Below are 25,785 nucleotides of genomic sequence, written 5' to 3'. Positions count from 1 at the left end.
TCTAATATCCTCGCAGGCCATAGTATAGGCTATAGCGGAATTGAAAGTCTTAGGCTTATTGCTAGATTGTGTAGCTGCATACATGCAGTGATGACAGCTATGCATTTTTCAGGTTCAAATAACAGGCACCCAGAGGATTTGTGCAAGCACCTGGAAAATAAGTTGTGTCTCAGAATCTGACATCACTGGCTACATTAGTAATTACTTTAAATTAACATGAGTCATTCGAGAATACTTTGATACAGGAACCCCAAACTAGGATGCATATATTTACCTAAATCTGGATTTACATTCTCCAAAGGCACTCTCTATGATGTTGCGGGTACCAGTGTGGGCCCTTTTATACCTCTCCTCGCTGGTTTTGGCTGGGTTCAGTACTGGGGTCAGTAGATGCGGTTTACATAGATATCTGTAACTTCATAATGTATTATTAATTTTCATAGCATGTATAATTTGCATATAACAAACCTTTTCAGAAGCACAAGAAATATTTTACTTTATACATGTCATTGTAAACATATACAGGGGAATGATAGTAACTCTTTCATACATAATGTAATATTTTCCTATTTTCTCTTGCAGACACTGCTCACATATGGTATACAAATAATTCAATTTGATCTAATAAATAAAGCAAAATGATGGGTTGGAAAGGTTTCAGAGTGAGATTACATGTAAGGAATCTATGATTTATGGATAGCCTACTTTCATATAGACAAGTCATTATCGATATATAGACAAGAGAACTCAGGTTGAATATCATCATGTTTTTTCATTACCCTGAATCACTAAGCAGTCATCCATCTGGTTTATCTTCCTCGACAGCTCTCTATCAATGAACAGTTGTTGTTCACAACAACATAGGTGAAACGGGAAAACATAAATATAAGATTTATCTCCAGATACTGTTTGCTCATAATAAGGTTTATCGAGACAAGAAATACCCTTTCTTTATTATATTTTTAAAAGGAACATATTATTCATGTTAATGAATTATTATTATTAAAAAAATAAATGTAAAACTATTTTATACATTATTCTTTTCTGTATTAACAATTAACATGGACAAAGGGTAGAACTTTATACATTTATTACCAAAGTTCATATGGTATGGACTTTATTTTGCAATTAAATTATATTATAGACCACTGCCAATTATACTTCATAAAGTATTGGCAAGTCTATGTACTACATTTCCGGTAAAGGGGTCAAGGACGTACTATTTATAGTTACCGAAGTTTAGCGTAGCACACTGCCTGAACATTGACAGTGTGGTATCCTTTTCGTGATACATAGGCGACCTCGTCCACTTTAGGTCTCTGTATAGGGATGAGGGTGCAATCAATACATCCAAAAACTTTGGGAAACAACATATTTGGTGCAAATCTTCCATAAGTTGTCTGTGATTGGCCAGTGTTGGAAAATGTATCAGTCGGACGGTACGGTGAATGGCGGACGTGGTATCGGAAAGTAGTCTGGAAACTCCGTAAATATAGATGATCTCTATGTAAAGACCTTCTTTAGCAAAGTATCTCAAGGTACACAACACTTGTACATCTGTAGAGAGAGAACGCGAACGCTAAGTCGGTCGAGATGGCTGTTTAACCAGTTCAATGATGGCATGTATCGGGAACTGATATCGCGAATTCAAATCAATATCATCTAAAACATCTATTGCCCGACTTCGGTCCCTGAAAACACGTTCTCTTCTAATACTGTTTCTGTAAATCAGTAGAAGGGAATATGTTATTGAATAATATCAGATCATCGATATATCTGAAGCTAACTCCTAGCCTAAATAGCCTTTTGAGCAGAAAGCAGAGTCCGTGCAGCAAATTCGATTCTTATGCACAAAGAAACATCTCAGCAAGAAGGGGTACATAACTGGTGCCCATGAGGATGCCTACTTCTTGCCTCAATGTCTCACACACAATTTTGCATAAATGTTAAAAGCAGGTGCTTGAGATGTTAAGTATTTGTATAAGCACGTGTACGTCCATGTATTTGTTGACATGGCATCATTGATGACTGAGCTGCGAAACAGGTATGGGTATTGATATGTTGAAAGTTAAAGTCCGAATATAACAGTTTTATACAATTGATTTGTTCACAGCGCCAATGGAGTTTCACACGTTCGGAAAATGGGATTACACAGTGTTTGGTGTCATGGTAGCCGTCTCAGTGTTTATTGGCATATACCACGCCATAGTCGGCAGACATGATAGACTGGAGGAGTACTTCCTGGCTGGACGTGCTATGCCCTTCTTCCCCATAGCGTTGTCGATGCTGGCTTCGTTCACGTCCATCATTACCATGCTTGGAGCATCAGGAGAGGCGTATAGTAATGGCATCATGTGGGCTCTCAAAGAAATAGCGCAATCAGTGGGAAAACTTATAGACATGTGCCTCCTGCTGACCCTTCTGAAGAGACTGAACTTATCAAGCCCATTTCAGGTAGTGTTGTATTTCACATTCTCCATGACCATGAACAGTCGGTCGACAGGGAGTAGCTTTATGTGTAGTGCATTCATTTGTCTGGCAAAGGGGAGGTTATATTTCCATTTCATACCCCCCGTAATGGTAAAATGAGTAGTACATGTTGCTAAAATGAACTTATTCCCTTTTCAATAAGTTTGTTAACTGTTCATAAATTCTGTTCCTCATTAAAAAGAACGCCGCCATAAAGCTGGAATATTGCTGAGTGCGGCGTTAAACAACAAACAAACATTTAAAAACAAAAAAAAGTCCTATTGCATCTACTTTAGTTTTTGTCCCGCTAGCGCGGGTAACTTACTAACTAACTAACTAACTATATATATATATATATATATATATATATATATATATATATATATATATATATATATATATATATATATATATATATATGATCATGGATCAATGATTATCATTTATCATATATTTGTTTTAAAAAAAATATGCACACTAAGTAGTGAACCATATTACTCTTAGGGCGGTAAGAGGGACAGTTCCAATATGTGACCTTGACATGTCCGCATTTTATTCATATGCAGATTCTGAACGTATTTCATTGAATGAAAATACGTCTTAATTTTTTAATAAATCTTAATTGAAGTTATTTGATATCATTTACTTCATGCTCCATGCTTGTCAGTACATTGTCAGTATCATATATTAGGGCCGAGACATAGTATTATACCTTCTCAAGGTAATAGATTTGATACTAGTCTATTGTGGTCATGAGAACAAAACGCTCGGCTAATACTCACCATATAATCTGATTCGGTAATTATACCCCCGTTTACGAAGTAAATCGGGGGTATATAGCGTTCCGTCAGTCCGTCCTTCAGTCCGAGCTTTTGTAAGACCCATAACTTTTCAACCATGCACCCTAGCTTCACCAAACTTGCAACACACATTTACCACAATGAGTACTTGTGCCTCTTGCTTGTTTGAAGATTCTGATCTTTTTAATTTTTGCCGTTTCCATGGAAACATTAAGAAACTTAAAATTTTAGGGTGGGTGTTTTGTACGGCCCATATCTTTTTAACCATGCACCATAGCTTCACCAAACTTGCTACACACATTTACCACAATGAGTACTTGTGCCTTTTGCTAGTTTGAAGATTCTAAATTCTTTCATTTTTGCCTTTTCCATGGACACATTAAGAAACTTTAACTTTTAGGGTGGGTGTTTTGCACGGCCCATATCTTTTTAACTATGCATCCTAGCTTCCTCAAGCTTGCTACACACATTTGCCACAAAGAGTACTTGTGCCTTTTGCTAGTTTGAAGATTCTGATTTTTTTTATTTTTGCCGTTTCTATGGAATCATGGTTAAACATAAAATTTGGGTACAGTTTTTGTACGATCCATGTTTACAATATTATGTATCCTAGCTTCATCAAACCTGCTACAATAACCACTATGATTGTTTTTTATATATTTTATAAGATTCTGAAAGTTTTCTCTTTTGCTGTTTTCATTGAAACATGATGGAAGGGGTCAATTATGACTGAAACTCAATCTTAGTTTTTAAAACATTGAAGTTCAAATCACATAGAAATATGTAATATTTCATTAAGTAACAAACTATTTACTATTTGTTGTTGACCAGCGGGAATAACGGGGGTATGTGAGCTTTGCTCACTTCTTTCTTGTTGTACGCACGTATCATCGAAGTTTCAGGTGAATAATTATCACTGGGATACCCAATCCTCGGTATGGAATGTGACACACAGGTGATGTTGGTTGATCTCGACAATAAACATTTTAGACTGTAAGTCTTATTCTTTTTAGTGTTTCGAAGGAAATTAAAATCATATTATTATTTCCTTGGTTCTTCTCATTTCCAGTATATCGAGGGTCGCTTCAAGTCCAGACTTCTCACCCTCATGGTCACGGTGGCGTCTTGTGTACAGAATGTAAGACCCCTCTTGCCATCAACAGTTCGACCTCTGAGTATAATCAATTTCGTGTAGTCAGGGAGAGTAATTAACACATAATATGTCCATACATAGTATCATTTAAGGACAGTTTGGTTGCATGATGTCGTAAGTCGTATTGCCGATTTTCTTTGCAAAGTCTGGAAACCCTGCTTTATATCATAAAGAAATGAATAGAGTGCCAGATGAAAATAATTCGACTTACTTCAAAGTAGTACTTGGAATTCAAACATGTTTTATCTGAAGTACAAATTAAAGTGATTCATCTGTTGTGTAAGAAACCTGTAAGATATCCTACTTGTAACACCAAATCAGATGAATGTTAGTTACTTACATTCGTTATGAAATCCACCAATAGTCTGTATATTGTTCACAAACACTCAAATAGTTTGCAACTACGTTCATGGTCCTCTAATAATGTCTAATATCAGTCATACTTGAGTGTCAGTCTTGCAGGGCATATACACAAACGCACCATTTCCTGTGTATCAATGACGAGCATATGAAATAATATAAAAACGAAACAATGGACGATTTTGCATCTTAACAATTGACTCATGTCCATGAAACATGATTTCATCATCACAGTTTTAACAGTCGTCAGCACATCTCAGGCTAAAAGTGGCGTGTGGGATATTGCCAGTTCATAAGTCTGTATTGTGTATGACCACCATTATTGTTACGACGAGGATTAAGGAAGGCCTGTGGGATGTTATTCAAGATCAGGATCAAGGCCTGTCACACCAGTTGGTTTGAAAGTCGGCGAAAACAACGTTTCATTTCATCCCACATATGTTCGATGGGCGACAGATCTGGCGAAGCATCAGACCAATGAGGTGGAGGAATGTTCTGTTGCCCAGGGAAGTCGTGAGGGCGTGCATTGTCTTGCTGTAAATTTCTATGATGTCCATGGGTCTGAAGGAACGGTAACTTCGTCCCGGTACCGTACACCTGTCACATTGCCGCCGATTACACCAAGAGAGGGCCTACGATGTGCTCTGATAATACAATTACGCTCCCGAAACCGAATGCAGAACGTTGGACAACGCATGTTCCGTCGATAACCATCTTGACAGCCATCAGTGCTGTCAAGATGAAACTTTGACTTAAGTGTTCTGTCCGTCGTCGATAAACGTCGACCTATCTGTGAAGAGGTCTAACCTCCGGTCCTGTAAACGTCAGATGCAGTCTTGTCTTGCAAGGTGTGCATTTTGACGTCTGTCTTACATCGATTTCAATGTTCTGCCGAACAAAATCAGTGCTTCCATTCAAGCATACAAGATGTTTCTTAAATCTTTGAAGTATGCATGGCGACTCATATAAGTTCATCTGAAGACGTTTCCTCCTGATAACACTGCAGAGACAATGCCATTTCATTCGATGTCCTTTCCTGGTATTCCTCGCCCTTTGTGTTCTGTACGGAGATCAAAACTGTTTGTCACTTTTATTACCCTAAAGTGTACAGATGTGCATTAAATGTGTGTTTCTTCCCACATCAAACATCTGATTACCGGTAATGCGTTTCTCCTTTTGGGAAGTACATTTTGTTAAAAAATGTTTGACAATGAATTACTTTGTTTGCATACAGATACTGACCAATAAGAGAGGGAATTAGGAATTAAGTTTTATGTTATGTGAATAACAGGAACTTTGTAGATTTTGAACAATCTAAATCATACCACCTCGAAGAAAGATTTGTCACGTATATCGTTGACAGTAAATGAATGTTTATCCTTTACGATCTAGAGCATAAGTGATACTGAGCATAAGTGATACTGATTAATTGTTTCCTGTGAGGAAATCAATTCGAAGGTTTTCGAAAAGGTGTATCTGTCTGCATGTTTGTGTATAGTTAATCAATGACTTCTGTTGGATGAAATTCGCTTTCTTATTTGTCAAATAGTGATACTAATCTTACCTTTTGAAAAGTAACGGGTTTCATCTCACTGAATACTGTACATCCTCTGCGGTCCCTACTTAAATATTTCAACAATATCATTTTGTGTTGACTATTTTGATTATTTTGTGCCATTTAGTTTGCGTGAATAGCAATAACGTATCTGCCCCCACAGGACTATCATACTTTCTTTCGTTTTTAATTGATTGACACTAATGTGTGGCTTCTTCAACGCTCTCAACTGGCAAGACTCATGAACACCCTATAAAGAGAAGTGCAGGCTTCGCAACATGTTTACATCACACATGTAGCATATTGAAGAAATGGTATTGGTTTATAAATTTGGATAGGTAAAAAAAATAATTTCATATTGTTTGTTATGTGTTACTTTTCAGTTAAGCAAGCTTTTTGTATCATCATCGAGTTGTTTCATAACATTCGATTGTACTCTCAAAAGGCAAAACAGATAACAGTCGACCACGCGTATACAGGCATGTGCAATACTGCCGTTCAGTGACACACAGGTTTAGCGCTATCAAAGCAATAACATATTCCGTCCTTTTAAATTGTTAGGTTTATAAGTTATAGAAACACTCCCCACTCTCGGTTTTACTTACCTAGTCCCCCCTAGATCAGGGTTTACTAACCGAGTTTTGTTTTCTCCTTACACATTTAATCTTATTCCTTATTGCTTATTTTCCAGATGTTCTACATGAGCATAATCTTGTTTGGCCAAGGAATGGCATTGCAGGCCGGTAAGACGAATGGACGACATTGATTAAGACATCATTTGTTGTGTATTTACTAAACAATGAAGGTGTGCATAGTTGAAACATTCTAGCCTAAACACCACACATGTATCTCTAGCTTACACAGCACTCAAAATACATTTAAACGACATCCCATAATAGAACTGGCACCAACACCAAATACATCGCTACCACGTTTGTACACTGTTAATTGTTTGTACTCCCCTTGTATCACACCTGCATTCAACATGTACCACTCATGTTTCACGTTAATACCACATTGGTACAGTTAAGGTCCATAAGCATGCCTGTTAATAGCCAACCTCCATCTATGATGTAAAGCATACATTCAGTGGTGTCGTGAGTTGGTCCATTTTGTACGTATTTAGGCAGGCACCTCTAATAGCGTTTAAATAGAAACTATTATACGAGCATGTGTGCCATACTGATCTTATGAAGCGAGAGTCAGAATTTTTATTTCTCTCAAGCGAGAGCGGTGGTAATACATGAATTTTTATATGAATTCGTGAAAGCAGTATGACAAACATGTGAGTGCAATTGTAAATTTTACAATAAATTGTACATCAATAATACTTATCCCACCTCGCTCTATGTTTTTCTCTTTCCTCTTTTAATCCTGGAGTGCCCAAACAAAGGTTTCAAGCTTTTTTAAAATATTTCATCCGATTCAGGGATGGATTCAGGGATTGACGGATGGGCGTGTCAGATAGGATAAGTGTTATGAATATACAATTTATAGTAAAAATTTAAAAAATTATTCCTCGATTCGAAGATTGAAGCAACTCCCTTGTCTATAAAGACAACTATCGTAGGATATACACGAGGAAACTGGTGTGATTCAACGCCGTATTAAATAACACTGTCTAGTGTGTTAATAGATATATTCCCGTGTTATTCATTTATGTCAAGTGAAGATGGTGAAGATATTTAGCAATTTGTTGTGGAGATGCAGTGGCAGGTGTGAAAAAAACCCAGTAGGCTTCATAACCCGTCCACTTTTGTGGCGTTTATTATGTATGAACCTCAGAAATGGTTTTGGCTACCTTCAAGAGTAACCCTTGGCTACAAGTAAATTCTGTAAATGCGCCAGGCGCACATATTGAGGGCTTTGGGTGAAACAGCTGAGAGTGAGGTTGAAAATGAAAATCGACCCTTAGATGTGGATGATGCAATCTCGTAGAGGTGGATGATGTCTAACTCCGTCTTGGCCATTAGGATGTGACCAAAAGCTTTGTGAGGTGTCTGGTGGACGTATCATTTGCAGAACCTTAGGGAGAAGACCGGTTGGGGGAAAGCCATTAGCATGTGGATAAGATTGCTAATGTGTCGTGACCGCAGGCCCGAGGATATGGAATGGGAAATACGAACCAGGATGGCTGAAGAGTTGAAGCAGGTTATAAATATCTCGAAACCCAAATGGAAATCGTTGGATGCAGGTGCCATTTCATGGTAGATGGTTTGTCAGGTCGGGAAAGAGAGTCGGCTCTGACATTGGAGATGCCTGGGATGTCTCTCGCCCGAACCTGAATGTTGAGTGAGTCGATCAGTTGAAAACAAATTGCTCAAGCGAATTGTTTTAAGTGACATTGACTTGGTGGAGCCCATCTTCTTTATGTACCAACTGACGGATAGGTTGTCCGACTGGTTCATGGTATTGGAGGAACAGAGGACTATTGCCACTACTTTGAACTCTAGGTTGTTGAGAAGATGGATTTCTTTGCGCAACCACTGCTCTGCCACTTGTAGTTACTGACAATGAGCTCCCCAAACCCACAGTTGAGGCATCGATGAAGAGATGTAGCACTGGGATAAAAGACCATGAAAAGACTCCTTTGCAGACATCGACAGAACCAACTACCATTGGATATGTCGGTGTAAGTAGTTCAAAAGTGTAAGTGGTTCAGGGATATTTGAACCTGACAATTGTCGTTGTAGAGATTGGTCATATGTGGAGTTGTCCTCTCCTGGTGAGAGCCTGTGCTGACCTCAGGAGACCGAGGATTTGATGGCATTGTTACAGATAAAGGGACTGTCTGAGCGCTAATGACACAAGGTGTTGTATCTTCATCCAACGATGCTGGGGCACGAAAATCTTTCCTTGACTAATGTCGAAGAAGGCCCCTATACACTGAAGACATTGAGATTTTAGGTGTTGATATTCTAATCTAACAGAGTTGATGAAGTAGAAACTGCATGAGGTTAAGATGTACCGGAGGCACCTCAAGGTATAATTTCTTGAAGATTTTCATGTTCTTTCTTTGGGACCAGGCTTTGTAGAAAGGTTTGTACAAATGCGTCGTCTAATAGTCACAATCATCCGCCGATGGGTGATGGTATCCAGTCGTTCTCAAGAGGAGACAAGTAATCGAGACAAGTATTATGGAAGCCATGTCTCCCGATCTGGGAGTTTCGGCACTACTTTTAGGTCTGGAGAAGATATGGTAGGGTCCGTCCACTTGGTTTGTCACCGCGTTTCCAGCCATGAAAACAGCTGGACCCATTACTCAAATCTTCTTGCAGGTCTGGCTGAGTCGAAATGAAAGCTGGTTGCTCTCTTTCCAAGTTAGTTTTTTCACCATAGTGTGTAGGTGAACTAGATCTCTATCGTCCACAGAAGAGCATGAAAACGGACGTTAGGGACCAATGTCACCGTATCTCCATCCAGTTCGGGAGCCACAGTTGCTAGGTCATGCATACCTGCATCAGATGAGACAAAGTGTGGAGACTGTAATCGATCAGCTCGCACCGGCTTTGGAGGAAGTGTAATATTGGGTGGCTAGGTAGCTGAAGGGTAAATAAAAGATGATAAAGTATCTTCGGCCAAAGTACTCTGGGAAATTTGAACTATATCCACAATCCAAATGAGAAAGGTAACTGGATCTGCTGTGTGAAAACTACCTGTGGACAAAGCAGGAGAGGCACGACGGTCAAATAACTCTTCCTCTGGCAATGGATCCATGAGCGAAGTAGACGTGATTGTCGATGTCAAAAGTTGGCATACATGCCAGCTTGGAAGTTGCTGTATCCGGAGAAGGACGTGACTAAGGGGAGGCATGCTGACGTCATAGCTTGGAAAAGAGTATGAAGTTGCTACACCGAGATGGATGTTAAATCATTAGAATTCCACAAAGTGGGACGTATCTGAGAAGGCCCTTGTGATGTTACAAGGACATCTGTACGTCGCACTGGAGGTGGAGACGGGAAACCTGAAGGATGTATTGTAGACAATGGTTGTCGCCAAACGATGAGGCTTGTCTCTGTGCCGATGAGGAGAGGAAAATTCCCGAGGAGAGGGATATTAACCCTCTGAAAATGGTAATCCGGGTAAGCAGTATTGTAGGAGTATCCTCGCCATGGAGTCCATGTAGTGTGGGTTTGATAGTGAAAATACTTGTCTGCAAGCCAGCCACGCGGGACAGCGCGTGTACTGTTCGTTCATGATGCGAAACATGTAGAAACGAAAACTACCCAGTTAAAGATGCAAAATGAACAAAAAAAATAAAAATTAAATGAATCCCCTTGGTACATTAACACGTCACCACAAGATGGCGATTAGAAACAGAATGTGTTTGCTGGGGTAGCCATGTGTTCAGCGCGTGTGGGTCAACGGCAAGAAAAGCATGCATGACCCAAATTACTGAGAGGTGACCATGGTGATCCTGGGTGTGTTCGGGTGAATTGTTTTTAAAGAAGCTGGAAACCTTTGTTTCCACCTAGGATCGAAAGAAGAAAGAGAAATGCATAGTGTAAGATGACGTCAATAATCTTCAGCTATGACCCCGTTTCTAGCATGACGTCTTTCAAAATGTGGTTATTTCTAACCCTGTGGGAAATTAAGCAGTATATTTCCTTTTTCAAGGAAATATCTTTCGTGCTTCAGCTAAAATTTTATTGAGATAGTAACTATTTTCACAACCCCGACCCCCAATTCACACCTAAAACGCAACTCAAGTTGTTTTTTCAGTTGTTTAATTCATCTATCAGCAACATTCCATATATATGACTGAGGTCTGCAAAGAATCCAGTCTGGACTAGACAATCCAGTGATTGACATCATTAGCATCTAACAATTCCTTTGATAGACAATGTCATCCAATCAACCAAGTCTGAGCACCCGTTTTGATTAGTCACCTTTTACGACAGGCATGGGTTGTTGGGGACCTATATTCTTACCCGGATTCCAAAGGTTGTGACGACTCAAGACAAATAACATCTTTTATATATTTTTCAGTGACAGGGTTCTCGACGGTGGGGTCAATCTTAGTGACGTCAGCGGCAGCTGTTCTCTACACTTCTATTGTGAGTTATTCTTTGGCCACGGTCACTAATAATGAAGTGTAATTTCATAGGATGTATTTTGGGAGCTGTGAGTGTTTTGAAACAAAAAGTATTTGTTTCCGAAAATGCGTTTTTGTTTGGCATCTTCTTTTGGAGGTAGCCATTGTATGTCATTGAGCTCTGACTGAAAAACAACTTGGTTTGACTGACAATCATAGTTTATTAGTTGATAAATATATTTTTATTTAGTTGATGAAATATAGTATTTTCATTTGTTAAAAGGTTTTAAATCTAACACTCAATTTTCAAGCAATGTCACATCAGCCTTTAAACAATGAAGTCAGGCCTAGGCATTCATGTACTTGATATATTGAGCAATGATCCTTTCCATCAGGTCACACTTTCTTTGTATCTCTTCCTCTTCTATTTTCTTATTCTAAAAAAATATTTGCAGTGACATGGCATAAGTTTTTTTTTTAGCATCGTATATTCGCTAGTTTCATATATCCCGAAATGGATGTATCTTTTGCAAACATCTAAATATGACATTGATATCATTTCAATAAATGTACAAGATGCCTGCAATATCTGCTGAAACGTTTCAAAATTTCTGATGTGATAGACTTCAGGTCCAGTATTTAAACCGAATTTCACATTTCACCTACATGGTTATCTATCATAATATAATTATTACGTTCCCAGGGTGGCCTGAAAGCGGTGATATGGACAGATGTTCTCCAGTACATCTTAATGCTTACTGGGATACTAGCAGTCATAATAAAGGTGAGAAATATTGCTTCACATATAAGAACTTTCACAAATAGCATATTGTAACATCAAGTATTTCTTAAATATTATAACGGATAACGTCACATGACGTCACGAAATACGGACGTAGTCGTCACCGAAGTTTTTTTGTTAGGAAAATGGCAAATAAGTCCCTAAAATACCAAACATTCGACTGTGGTATTGTTTAGGGTGGTAGGATAGCTTCGTGTTCATTGCATGGGCACGTGACACCTAAGGTCCACCCACCCCTTAGCCCCCACTTATGATATTGCTTTACTGGAATATTTGGACCATGAAGATCTGGGTTAAAATAGGTCTTCAGCAACCCATGCTTGCCGTAAAAAGGCGACTATGCTTGTCATGAGAGGCGACTAACGGTATTGGGTGGTCAGGCTCGCTGACTTGGTTGATGCATGTCATCGTATTCCAATTGAATGGATCGATGCTCATGATGTCAATCACTAGATTGTCTGGTCCAGACTCGATTATTTACAGACCGCCGTCATATAGCTGGAATATTGCTGAGTGCGGCGTTAAACAGCAAACGAACAAACTGGAATATTTCCTTATTGATTTGAATTGTATTCGGGATGTTAGAGAGTGATTTGAATTGTATTCGGGATGATACAGATAGAGATTGATTTGAATTGTATTCAGGATGATAAAGATACAGATTGATTTGAATTGTATTCAAATCTTAAATGAAATGAAACAGGGCACCATTGACGTAGGAGGAGTGCAGGAGATATGGAGCAGGATAAAGTCTGGAGGAAGACTTACTATCATGTGAGTACTGGTGTTGTCATATGCGAAAAAGGGTGATTGGAGTGTTGCCGGGTTGTTGTTAGAGGGAGATAAGTCTTCTATTAGAGCAACCGCTGTAAATTTATTCAGTTTCAGCAAGTCATTGAAGTGCTAGTAAAATGGCGACTGTTGGCGGCGAGTGAAATTAAGAGTTACCTCCCCCTCGCTGATTCTGAACATGACAGGCTTGATCGTTCGAGAGGTTTCGGGATGATACGGTTTCTTTAAGTCTGCCTGTACTTTAGTAAGAACGTTGATTTGAGACCTTTTCCGACATAATTGTCGTTTTATCTCGGAGCCAAGTGTTGATTCGATACCTTTCTGAACAGGACGTTTTCCTGCCAGCTTCGAACACTATCCAACATTCAAGAACGAAGACAGACCAGTTTAAAGATGTTCGAAAGTCTGAATATTCGTGGGTGTACTTTCATTGTTTCTAGAGCCTGTTATTTATTACTGCTGACACTTATTTGATACGTTTTTTATTGTAAACTTAAAGTGGTGAGTTTGAACATGTCTTTATGATTTATCATTGATCTTGTGTGGTCATCTACTGATTTTACAATTGTGTTCTGTACGTACTGATTAATGGGTTACGAGGACAGGGCTGGATGCTAGGGTGGATCGGCAGCAGGGTTATGGACAGATAGAGATTACCCTTTATATGACCGCAGTGGTTGGAGGATAATAAATTATCATATATTCATAAGAGTATACGAGTCTGACCATATCATGAGCGTGTATTTATGAATCACTATCAAATAGTGATGACGCCAGGTTTTCGCATTCTCGATCATAAACGAAGGGTGAGTGCATCCTGCCCCACCAGTGGCACCAATCACAAACACATGGTAAAGGCAAGTTAATTGTTAACCTAAAAAAGGACGTGAACATATAAGGAAGGTCTGCACGAGGTATAGAATTTTAACGGTTTGAGTCATGTCACCATGTAACTAATCTTAACAATTATATATTGGTCCATTTGTCTGGCTACTTTACTTAGCATTTTCACGGATTTTGTCGCCGTATTCTTCTTCTTATTATTATTAGTAGTAGTAGTAGTACTACTACTACAGATTAAAATAGAAAATGCAGCAAAGAGGGTTATGGGTGACCCTGGCACAGTCAGGCTGGTCAGGCTCATCATCAGCTCAGGACCCTTGCCCCCTCCACACGCAGCCCAGATAGCGAATTGGACTTCTCCCAGGAAGCGCTGCCTAGTCAAACCCACCCAACTTTTCGGAGAATGTGACGACTCCCCAACACTGCAGTCTTACCTGCAGTCTGCATTACCCAGATCGTCTGAAGGGCTGTATTCCTGGTTTCAAACCCGGGTACTCTCCCAATGTCAGTCAACACCAAGAACAGTGGGAAAATACTGAGAACTACAGGAAATACTGAGTTATCAAACATATCGGGTGGGATTGTGATCAGTAGCTATAGCACTTACTTGTGAACGATACGCCATCTGTTCATGGCCATCATGAAATGCCCACACATTTTGCTTCTGTTTTCAGATATGACTTTGACCCGACAATCCGTCACACTGTGTGGACCGTGGGCTTTGCCAGAATATTTAATACACTTGGTATTCTTTTCCGACCTGCCTATCTACAGCGTATTGCCGCTACGAAGTCACTCACTGAAGCAAGAAGGTATGAACACATCATTAATTTTTTCAATTTCTTTTGCTTGCATAATTGTATAGTAATTGAACACACACACACACACACACACACACACACACACACACACACACACACACACACACACACACATAAACACACATAAACACAAACACACACACACACACACAAACACACACACACATGCATCAAGTTATATTAGGCATGAATATATTTGAGAGCTTCGTGTTATGAGATTTTAACTACCTTCTTTCACTTTGATGAACGTGACATAACAACTCGATGTTTCTGTTAAAGAGCGATGATATTTGGCGTGCTCTGCAGTCCTGTATTTGGAATCCTTTGCGTCATTGGTGGTCTTGTGGCATATGGTTACTATGACTACAAGAGATGCGACCCTGTGGTATCAAATCAGATCTACAAAAGTGATCAGGTAAAAGGTTAAATACCCTTAGGGATTAACATGAAAGTACAATTACAACCGCGTTTGATTCATTCATACATGCGCTGTAAATACTAAAAACCTGTTCATAAATGTTGAATAAAGAAGAACAGATTTTAAAATGCGTCCGTGTAGTTCCTTTCGCAACTATTAAAGATATATGTTACTGTTTAGACTAGACAACTGTTGCCAATGTTTATACGGGCAATGTTATTTACATATTTTCCACTGAAACTGTAAAAATATATCTGAAACTGCAGCAAGAGCTGATTAAAACACATTCCACTCACCTTTTGCTCCTCCTTTCACTCTCTTTTCCCCAGGTATTACCCTTCATGACAATCGACATTTTCCGAAGCATGCCAGGAATGCCAGGACTGTTTCTTGCAGCACTCTACAGTGCGTCTCTCAGGTCAGTTTTGTGATATACGTTGTGGGATCATATGAAGTCGTATTCACAAATGGATAATCTTACAAGGAATTTATTTCACCACCATGCTTATCATTTTTCACAATTTGAAAACAAATGGACATTGAGAAGCCAAAATGTACGACTATATTGTCTCTAGTTGAGTCCATTGTACGATTTCTACTACATCATACAGAAACCTATGATTGTAGGTTCGAATCCCATTTCGTCCCAATTATGTTTCTAGGTTTGTCAGCACCATACCTGTGCTCGTGGGTTTCACCGAAGTGGTAAAAGTCTGAGACCTGTATCACTTCGGGCTTTCCTCCCACATTAAGCTGACCCGCCGCGATATAACTGGAATACTGTTAAAAGCGGCGTTAAACCAAACTCACTCACCCACTATTACATCATTGGTATGTGTTGATGACATAGTGATGGTACCAGTTATTCACAGAAAGGTGAGCGTATCCTGTAACCTGTATATAAATAACCATATCCATGTAACCTGTATCTGTCTATCAGCGATATCTATAGGTGCCGGAATGTGCACACGTTAACTGTACAACCACGAACACGTTAACTTGACCTGGAATTAATGAAGTTAAATAGTGTTATTTGTTTCAGCTCATTATCGTCAGGACTATCGGCCCTCGCGCACATAACATGGGAGGACTTCGTAAAACCCCGTGTTTCTACAATGTCGGAGTTTAAACAAATGGCTGTTGCCAAAGTATCAGGTATAACAGAGTAAAACGAGTGAATGTTTCTGAATTATATTTTGCATTGAAATACACACTGTCAGTGATGAATGTTATGTTCTATTGTTTGAGATACATGTACGGGTTCTTGGATGGCAACTGCCAGACATGTTTGTCTTGAACAGTTTGTTTATGACAATGAGTCGACAAATCCCTTTCCAAATCATAACAAAACAGTGACAAAACAATAACCGTATTAGTCCATTGTACAATTCCGACGAGGTTAACGAAAAAAACTGTGTTTGATACAAAATTCAGTGAAAATAGATATATTCTGAAATTCATTAACGTATCTTTCGACACATTCGCATGAAGAGATCTACTCGATTCCAAGGTCGTGATACACAATTTGCGCGTTCATACATGTATTCATGCACGGCGTACAATTTGGATATTTGCGTGTTTGTTGGAAACATGATACTCATACACGTGTTGTTTAAATGTTAACAGCACACAATGATTGATAGCTATAGGTGCTTATAAAAACAGTTTTGTTTAACGGTAAATAAGGTTTACGCAATGCCACAGCAATGTCATAGGCGGCGAAGTTATGCAGCAAACAAGAATGGCGCAAAACGAAGTTGCCAGACATTTTAATGTTCATCGAAACACAATATCATCACTTTGGAAAGAAGTCAACCGTTCACGTCAAAACACACGTTCCACACGTTTAGGAAACTTGGGATACTGACGTTCCCCACCTCAATTGACCCACAATTGGCCATTTTGTCTGTTTATTGAGAAACTGTCTCGAAGGCATTTTAAGCGTGTGCTTAGCTCAACTGCATTTTTCGGCGCACATACTTTGGCCTCTGTTTGCACGTGCACCACGTGCTGTTCCTGCATGATGTGAGATTTATTTCTGATTTGATGTTACGTTCAGATGCAACGTCACGATATTGTAAATGTAAACTTTAACGGGAGAGACAGTTAAATGATTAGTTCCTTTTGTTTCAATTTGTTGGTAGTATGTTTTGATATACGATTTTGCATTAAGACAGGTTGTGTATTTGTGCTTGAATGTTGTCCACAAAGATGGAAAACAGACACCATACCAAAATGTTATGATCGTTCTTGTTTCTGGTTTTCTTTTCAGTGGTGGCGTGGGGTGTTGTGATTTTTGGCGTGGCGATATGTGTGTCATCCTTGAAATCCATTCCCCTACTTCAGGTGATAACAGGATAAAGCGAAATATTTGTCTCTGAACGTATTGAAGTAAATAGTGTATTGATAATTAGTCCGTCACTTTTTTCATCTTCCTATTCTAGGTGAAAAGGTTTCAGGGCCATTATCTGTCTGAGCGTGTTGAGTTACATTTGATTTAATCATTTACATGTTTACATTTTTTATTTTTACTTTGAATAAAGTCAAGAAGGAACTTGTTTCAGATCTATTACAGTGCCAACTCAATCACAGCTGGACCAATGTTCGGCCTATTCTACCTCGGTGCCATGTTCCCGTTTGTCAATACAAGAGTATGTATGCATTGCTGATGTTCCCAAATCAATTTACCAGTATAGTTGTATTTTGCAGCGCCACTGTTGAGAAATACCGATTGAAGAGTTGCTTGGTATCATATTACAATGAAAGCTTTTGAATTATATATATATCATTTTCAAATTTCACCAAACAAGCAATTGCTTAGTCTGATACCTTTGTTTGTCTTTTCCAGCCTCAAGTATGTACAGTCGTATTATTAACAAACTTAACGAAATTGCTCCAACTTCGTCCAAGCAAATATCATGCAATACATTGTGGCGTCATTTCGCCTCAGAGAATGTTAACATCAAAACAAATTAAAAGACCTGCGTGCTTGCATCACCACGGCATTATCGCGGGGTGACGTTAGTCCAATTGTCATCATTCGTTTTGATAATTAACATTCCTCAGAAACGGGACTGCTCTTAGGTGTCATTGGAATTTAAACACGGCTGACTCGGGGAGTTTTCTCATGACTACTACATGTATATACGGAATAGAGATGGTTGGGAGATGTTATGAAAAGGTCAAAGTTCAAGTTCACGAGGCACAAAAAAAACCTACTCAAAAAGTGTTTTGTTACACCTTTCTCTCTTAAAAGGTATCACTGGGTGTATGATTATACGCGGTGTATACCTTCATTAGAACGAAACCCTGCTTTGAAACGGTTTTGGTCACGATTAGTCAAAGGTAACGGTCAGTGTTCTGGTTCTAGCAAAACATGATTGTAACATTGTTAGTTTCTGATGCATGATTACATCTACACAGTTTGTTTTTTGTTGTTAAACGCAATATTCCAGCTATGTGACTCTTATCTGTAAATAATCGAGTCTGGGCCAGACAATCCAGTGATTGACACCATGAGCAGCCAGACAACCCGATCCCGTTAGACGTCTCTTACGACAAGCATAGTTGCCTCTGGCGGACAGCATGCGTTGCCGAAGACAAATCTAACCCGGTTCTTCGGGGGTGTTATCTTCGCAGATGACACAGTATATCTGCATGTATATTTGCAAATCCTACCACATCTAATGTTGGTGCCATGTTACTTACAGGTCATTCTCACCATAGGTGTATCATTCATTACCGACTACTGTTTCACTTTTACTTCACAGTCCTGGGAATTGGCAATGTTGGATATTAAGGAGTTGTCTTGATTAAGGTCAAGGTCTGGAGACAATGCTCTTTTGGAAGTTCCTTGTATCATTTTATTACTTCGGATGTTTGAAGATATGGTGGTGAAATACTGGCGCTGTGTTTGCAAGACCTAGTTTCTATATATCTTATGACATACTATTTTTGACCTCACTCACTCACTCACTTTAACTGTTGAGTTATATATTGTGAAATTATACTAGACTGTGTCATCAATTTACACTATATCCATCAGTGTCCACACGGGGTGTGTTGGTTTGCATCTCTGAATGCCCCAGGAATGTGGCACAGTGATTGTTTCCTAATATGTCCTTTTGTGGTTCTCTACTGTTGGATGGTCTGGTATTCCGATAACTCTTGTATGAACAGCCGCGAGTAGAATACGCCTCCTTGCTGGGCTATTAGCAGAGTGGGAACAAAACAAGCCGAATAGCGACTCGTGCCCATCTCGTGGCCATTTTTGTGACCGGGTTCCGTCTTAGCGCAAACGGGCATACCTAAAACAATTGTCAGCTCGTTGCGTAATGGTTCACATATATTTCCCCATATGTTATATATATTTCAGATGCAATTTAAAGCACATCGGGACATGCGGAATTATACAGTATGATTGAATACATTTAACTGTGTCTTGGGTACATTTTTAGATACAAGACATATGTAAAATCAAAAATTATTTCTGAGGGATTCTTTGACGAAGAACTTGTCGTATGTCGTTTGTCGTATTTTCGCACATAACATTTATCGACAGGGGGACGAGTCTTCTTGCAGGTTACGGAAAGGGGCGAGTGGTGACGAATGTATTTAACTGGGCGGTCCTACATTTTGTTTTAGCTGCTGTAAACTGGTGGTTTCTGGTATTAGCATTCTGGGTAATACACACTTGGGAGTGTTGCGGTGTATGTGGAGTGTTGAGGTGCGGCTAAAGACTGAGCATAAGCATGCAGCATTACGCTGGAAGTACAACATTTTGGCGACGAGGAAGGGATTCAAGATGTTGTGAAAGGTTGACAAGTAGTTGGAACTTGAGGTAAATCGCATTGAACCTTGACGTAAGCATGCAGCATTACGCTGGAAGTACAACATTTTGGCGACGAGGATGGGATTCAAGATGTTGTGAAAGGTTGACCATTAGTTGGAACTTGAGGTAAATCGCATTGAACTTTGACGTAAGCATGCAGCATCACGCTGGAAGTACAACATTTTGGCGACGAGGATGGGATTAAAGATGTTGTGAAAGGTTGACAAGTAGTTGGAACTTGAGGTAAATCGCATTGAACTTTGACGTAAGCATGCAGCATTACGCTGGAAGTACAACATTTTGGCGACGAGGATGGGATTCAAGATGTTGTGAAAGGTTGACAAGTAGTTGGAACTTGAGGTAAATCGCATTGAACTTTGACGTAAGCATGCAGCATTACGCTGGAAGTACAACATTTTGGCGACGAGGATGGGATTAAAGATGTTGTGAAAGGTTGACAAGTAGTTGGAACTGGGGTAACTCGCATTGAACTTTGACGCAGTTGAGAGTTGTGATTCAGTATTCGCGCATGTATTCAAATACGAACTTGCCGTCTTGCATTGTTATGCGGATAAATTGAATGATGAATCTAAATGATGTTTATAACTTAAGTGAACTGTTTGCTAGTTGGTGCTCACAGAAAACTATGGCTACAGTTGGTGTTTTACCGGAATTTGACCCGAAGAAAGTAAGTTGGGAAGAGTTGTGTGAGTAGTTAGAACATTGCGTATATATGCTAACAAAATTGACGATGAAGGAGTTAACAAAAGTATTTTGTTGACCGCTTGTGGTCTTGTCGCGTACCAGTTATTTCGTGCATTACTACAGCCACACCTGCCCTCTGACAAATCATTTGGTGACCTAGTAGTGTGGTTGAGGAACCATTTCAATCCTTGACCTTCTGAAACCGTTTCACACAAGAGATAAACAGTGAATCAGTTGCAGCATGTGTAGCTGAGTTCAGGAAGTTTAGTGAGAACTGAAACTTTGGTGCTATGCTTCGAGACAGACTTGTATGTGGTGTTTCTGACGAGAATACTCTGAGAAAGTTACTGTCTTAAGTTGACTAAACTTTAAATACAGCAATGAGAATAGCTCAAGAAGTCGAGCTGCTCAGAAAATTCTGATCCCAAGGCGACAGAGGATCAATTGATATACTCTTAATAACCCGAAGATCTGTTTGTCGCTTCCATATTCCAGGATACTGTGAACACTGATCCATATATTGTTACTTTGCTTCGGCATTGGAATCTGACACTGGTTCTGCTGCAGCATTAATCAACCCTACTCACTTGTCTGAAGTTACAGTGAATGTGGTTTCTGAACCTGAATAACTCACGTTGGAATATGTCTTAAAGCAACCGGCAAATGTCCTTGTAAAGGTACAAGGATACTTGGCTCATATTTACATTGACAAGAATGTTCAACCACGTTTCTACTTGCATTCTCCTTGAAACCAAAAGTTGAAACAGAGTTGGAAAGACTTGTTTGAAGGCATCATTGAACCAGTTAAGTTTTCAGAATGGGCCTGTCCCCTTGTTCCGGTTTAAAAAACACAGTTTCTACAGTCACAGTTTGTGGAGACTATAAGCTGACAGTAACCAGTATTCTCAGTTAGAGAATAACCCAATTCGAACACTTCAAGATTTGTGTTCAAAGTTGACAGAAGGACAGAAATGCACAAAGCTTGAAAAGACTAATGCTTATCAACAAGTTGTTCTTGATTAAGAATCAAGGCAGTACGTTGTTATTAACACTCTCAAAGGCTTGTTCTGCTACACTCGTCTTCTATTTGTTGTTGCTTCAGTCACAACCATATTTCAACGGATGATAGAGAATGTTTCACAAGGACTTCATCAGTCTGCTGCCTACCAGGATGACAGGTTTTGATGATCAGCATCACTTGAGAGTTCTTGACAGTGTCCTCCAAAATTTGTCTGAAGCCGAACTAAAATTCCGAAGAGAAAATTGTGTCTTCATCACAGACTCTGTTCAACAGCTTTGAAATAAATTAGACAAAGAAGGTCTCAGACCTATTGACAAGAGTATGTCATCAATACAAGACGCTCCTGTACTACAGACCGTCTTACCTGAACTTACTCAATTATTATCATCCATTATTGCCAAATACACTGTCTCCACTGTATGCCTTACTACAGAAGGGTATTCCTTGAACTTGGACAAAGACCCAGAAACAGGCTTTTGACTTATCTAAAGACTTGTTGCATTCTGCTAAACTTCTATTTCATGTTGACCCAACAATTGCTACTGTTACTGCAGTGCGACACTTCACCACACGGACTTGAATTTGTTTTGGCGCACAAAATGCTTGATGGATCAGAAAGACCTATTAGCTACGCTTCCAGAACTTTGACTGCTTGAGAGAAGCATTACTCTCAGCTTGACTGAGTGTTATTTGTGGATGACAAACCCTTGATTTCGCTCTTCAGTGTGAGAAAACTAAACCTGATATGGCATCACCCACAGTACAGCGCTAATGCGTCATGCTATGCGCTTATGACTATTCGAGTGTTCACAAGTCTGCAGCTACTCACACAAATGAGTCGATTGTCTGTAGCAGCAACAGAGTTTCACTTGTCTGAGGAGAAAAGTGACAGCATTTACCTCCTGCATTTCTGCATTCCTGTTACAACTGATGAGCTTTGCACGGAAACAGGCACGGATAGAGACTTGTCATGTCTATATGAGTATGTGTTAAAGGGTGGCCTTCATCAAGTATCATGGGGCATCATTGAACCAGTTAAGTTTTCGGAATGGGCCTGTCCCATTGTTACAGGCTTGGGAGAAACATGTTATTGTGTTGCATGTGGAATGTTCGTCGCTACGTGGCAACACCTTCATAGAAGGTCGCGTCAAGTGAACAGTGAGCTTTGACCACCCAAACATTTCATTTTCTACTGCCTTGATTAGGAAATTTCGATCTCAGCATAAGACAACCTCCAGTGCAAAATATGCCCTCCAAGTAAACCCTTTTGGGAGTTCATGTCATGACGATCAGAAACTATTTGAACTGCTCGAATATATTCTTTTTGAGATACAGATATCAGATATGCTTGTCTGAAGGTTTTTCTCAACTGTACCGAGAATGTATAAGCATCGACGCTGATTAGCTAATAAGAAGATTGTGACACAGTGGTATCGTATTTGGGTAAAGGCTCATGAGATAATCTTCAAAAGAGATACCTGCGACGTACTGATTTAGCATCGTGCAACCTGTGTACATGGGTTTAACACATGAAAATGATGGTTCTTATTTGTTTTGACCACCAAGGTGCATTTATACCTTGAAGGTGGTATCCGTGGTCTGTAGCTCATGTGCAAACGTTGTATTAATGTTGTTTCTTTACCCTTTTGTGAAAATGAATGCAATAAATATGTAGGCATGGCAAAGTATGATGTGATCTGGGTCCATGGTGTAGAGATAAGATGTTTGAATCGGCAAGTTTGTATTACTATATATAGTATCCATCCTCTCTCCCTAGAGCGCTATTGTTGCACTGTTGGTTGGGATCAGCTGCCTGACGTGGCTGGTGGTAGGTGCTAGACTTTCCCCAGGGGTGAGGAAGACGCCCCCTCTACCACCTGCCCCGACTGATCACTGCCCGAGTGTCAACCTCTCTCTGCCATACACCATGGTGACACTGAACTCAACCAGTGATGATCTACGCCAATATACTGGGTAACACTCGCTACACTTTGCTTTGTTAAAGAAGAAAAACAATATATATGATGGTTAATACCTTTCAAACTGTATACATCAGCTGCTTATGAGTTACATAAAAGAGTATCTTGAATTGTTGTATTTGTTTTGAAAAGAGAAATTACGTTTGTTATGGTAATAAGAAGGATGAAGTCAAATACATCTCCACATTGAGAGGAAACACCTCATGAAATTCAACCCTAATCATGACTTATTCAGTGTTTTCTTTCTGCCAGTCTGGTAACTAAATATGATTTCCTGCTAGGTCAGGTCTCGATGCCTTCTACAGCCTCTCCTACATGCTGTACCATGTGTTTGGATTCATCATCGTGCAGGTGGTGGGCGTTGTCCTCAGTCTGGCCACAGGTAAATGACAATATAACCACATAATATACTATCCTCATCCTTTCAGGCTGAATATGGTTCTGGTCCTAAACTGATAGAATTCTGTTTATGTACGTTCGTAGAACATATTCAATTGAGCACCCTACACCTTCGAGGGACAAAATGAATCAAAACATCGCTATGAAACAAACTTTCGTCTGAATACTGCAGGTGGAAACAAGGATGAAGTTAACCCCCTCTACATCAGAAAATTCTTCTTCTGGAGGAGTGAACAGGAAGAAGAACATGTGATGGTCAGTATCATGGGCCAGAACCCAAGGAGGTCGTAGCTTATTGCAGAATTATAACTTTGTGAAAAGGTACCAACTCCTCTAACTTAAATGTACAACATGGCACATGAGTATATTCATCTAATCCTTCAGAGTTGGATATCAAGGAAACAACTATGAAACAATATTCAGCGGCTTATCTAGTCTGTGCTAAGAAATTCAAAATACCAAGCTGGATAACAAGATGGTTTCTTGTTTCTAACCGTGATGGTTTCTAACCTTGAATTTCTTCGTCATGACGTCTTCATTTCTCAATTGTTTAGGCACCTGAAAGCATGTATCTTGTTATCAAATATCATTGAAAGACACATTTTGCTTATGATTAATTTTGTCAATCAAGGGCCTGGCTATGTCATTCCATATATAGTCTACGGAAGACCTCAATCAAACACAAAAAGTAACGGATTGGATACTTTATTCAGGCTCTGTTACATGTCATCGTATCCGAGGCTTGGGACGTTCCAAGTTCGTTCAGTGACTGGTTTGTATGGGTCCTATTCGATTAGACTTTTGGTGGAATATTGCTCACTGCAGCAACAACTAACAAATAAATGACAAGCACGTTACCCATGCATCCTTTCCCAATACCAGGGACTTCATGTGTGCTTGTAGTTATGAACTTAGGCTTTAACATATGCTTCTCTGTTTTTGTTGCAGACTTCAAGGAGGTTTGCTGACACATCAGATGCCCCGGTGGAAGGACCAAGTGGCTCAAACGATGAGGAACAAACAGAATCGTTCATCAAGAACAGAGTTTTATAAAATGTGTTAATTGGAATGAATTTCAAATTATTTACATACGATGGCCTCGGGATCCGCATTCACTTTACTATTCTCAGCATTTATATCTCATATTCAAGTAATAAAGACAATACTTTTAGTTTTTTCTTTACTTTTCTAACGTTCACTTAAAAATAGAACTATTTTTTATTCATCTGTATTCACTTAAAATCTTATTTTTCACAGATTTCTCTGCATATATTTAGCTAATAACAATGCCATCAGCCAAACGTATTTTATTAGGTCTCCAAGCCTGAAAGGCTGTTGAGCCATATTGTAATTGTTGTGTTTCTTCTTATTATTATTCCGCCGTACCTCAACAATCAGTGGCCAGAATCTCTCCAAAATCAGCAGCAACATCGACACCACTGTGAAGCAGTTACCACAAAAATCCCAATGGCTAGGGGCAGATAACCCATCAAAGTTTCAACTCCAGCAGCATTTATCTTCAAATCTAATTGCCCAATGTCTTCCAAATTTGTTATGCGCAGGGGAATCAGATGCCTATCATTTTCAACTGGGACCACAATAGCTACAAGGCACCGTTAGGCAGCCATATTTGATTGAAGGTTTTGGTCATGTTTTTTAACAGTTTTCTCACAACTTGGCTACCCATATCTTCTTCTCTCACAACATCACAGCAATAGCTTCAAAACTTCGGAAACTTTGTCTCTATGAAGGACACCACAATGCTCTTAAGCCACTTTTGTGATTTGTCTTTGATGTCCGCC

General features: G+C 39.4%; 1 protein-coding gene across 1 annotated transcript; it reads left to right on the top strand.

Moving 5' to 3' along the window:
- Positions 1-2,109: 2,109 nt before the first annotated feature.
- LOC139480418 (sodium-coupled monocarboxylate transporter 2-like) lies at positions 2,110-25,036 on the top strand. Its single transcript, XM_071263486.1, has 16 exons — positions 2,110-2,454; positions 4,339-4,407; positions 7,029-7,080; positions 11,327-11,394; positions 12,076-12,156; positions 12,878-12,948; positions 14,484-14,621; positions 14,910-15,045; positions 15,378-15,466; positions 16,091-16,203; positions 17,321-17,394; positions 17,613-17,699; positions 23,383-23,579; positions 23,866-23,966; positions 24,156-24,238; positions 24,932-25,036. The coding sequence occupies exons 1-16, from the start codon at positions 2,119-2,121 to the stop codon at positions 25,034-25,036; spliced, it is 1,800 nt and encodes a 599-aa protein (XP_071119587.1). The 5' UTR covers positions 2,110-2,118.
- Positions 25,037-25,785: the final 749 nt, after the last annotated feature.

The sequence above is a fragment of the Haliotis cracherodii genome, unplaced genomic scaffold, assembly GCF_022045235.1.
Source record: "Haliotis cracherodii isolate W230 unplaced genomic scaffold, xgHalCrac1.p SCAF_4, whole genome shotgun sequence".
NCBI classification, from domain to species: Eukaryota; Metazoa; Mollusca; class Gastropoda; order Lepetellida; family Haliotidae; genus Haliotis; species Haliotis cracherodii.
The sequence above is the reverse complement of the archived record's forward strand: the minus strand, read 5'-3'. Positions and strand labels throughout refer to the sequence as shown.

Excerpts from the sequence above, each read along its gene's own strand:
- LOC139480418 (XM_071263486.1), top strand. The coding sequence starts at position 2,119 with ATGGAGTTTCACACGTTCGGAAAATGGGATTACACAGTGTTTGGTGTC. Across the intron at positions 2,455-4,338 it reads ACTTATCAAGCCCATTTCAG|TATATCGAGGGTCGCTTCAA; the intron begins GTAGTGTTGTAT and ends TCTCATTTCCAG. Across the intron at positions 23,967-24,155 it reads TGTCCTCAGTCTGGCCACAG|GTGGAAACAAGGATGAAGTT; the intron begins GTAAATGACAAT and ends TGAATACTGCAG.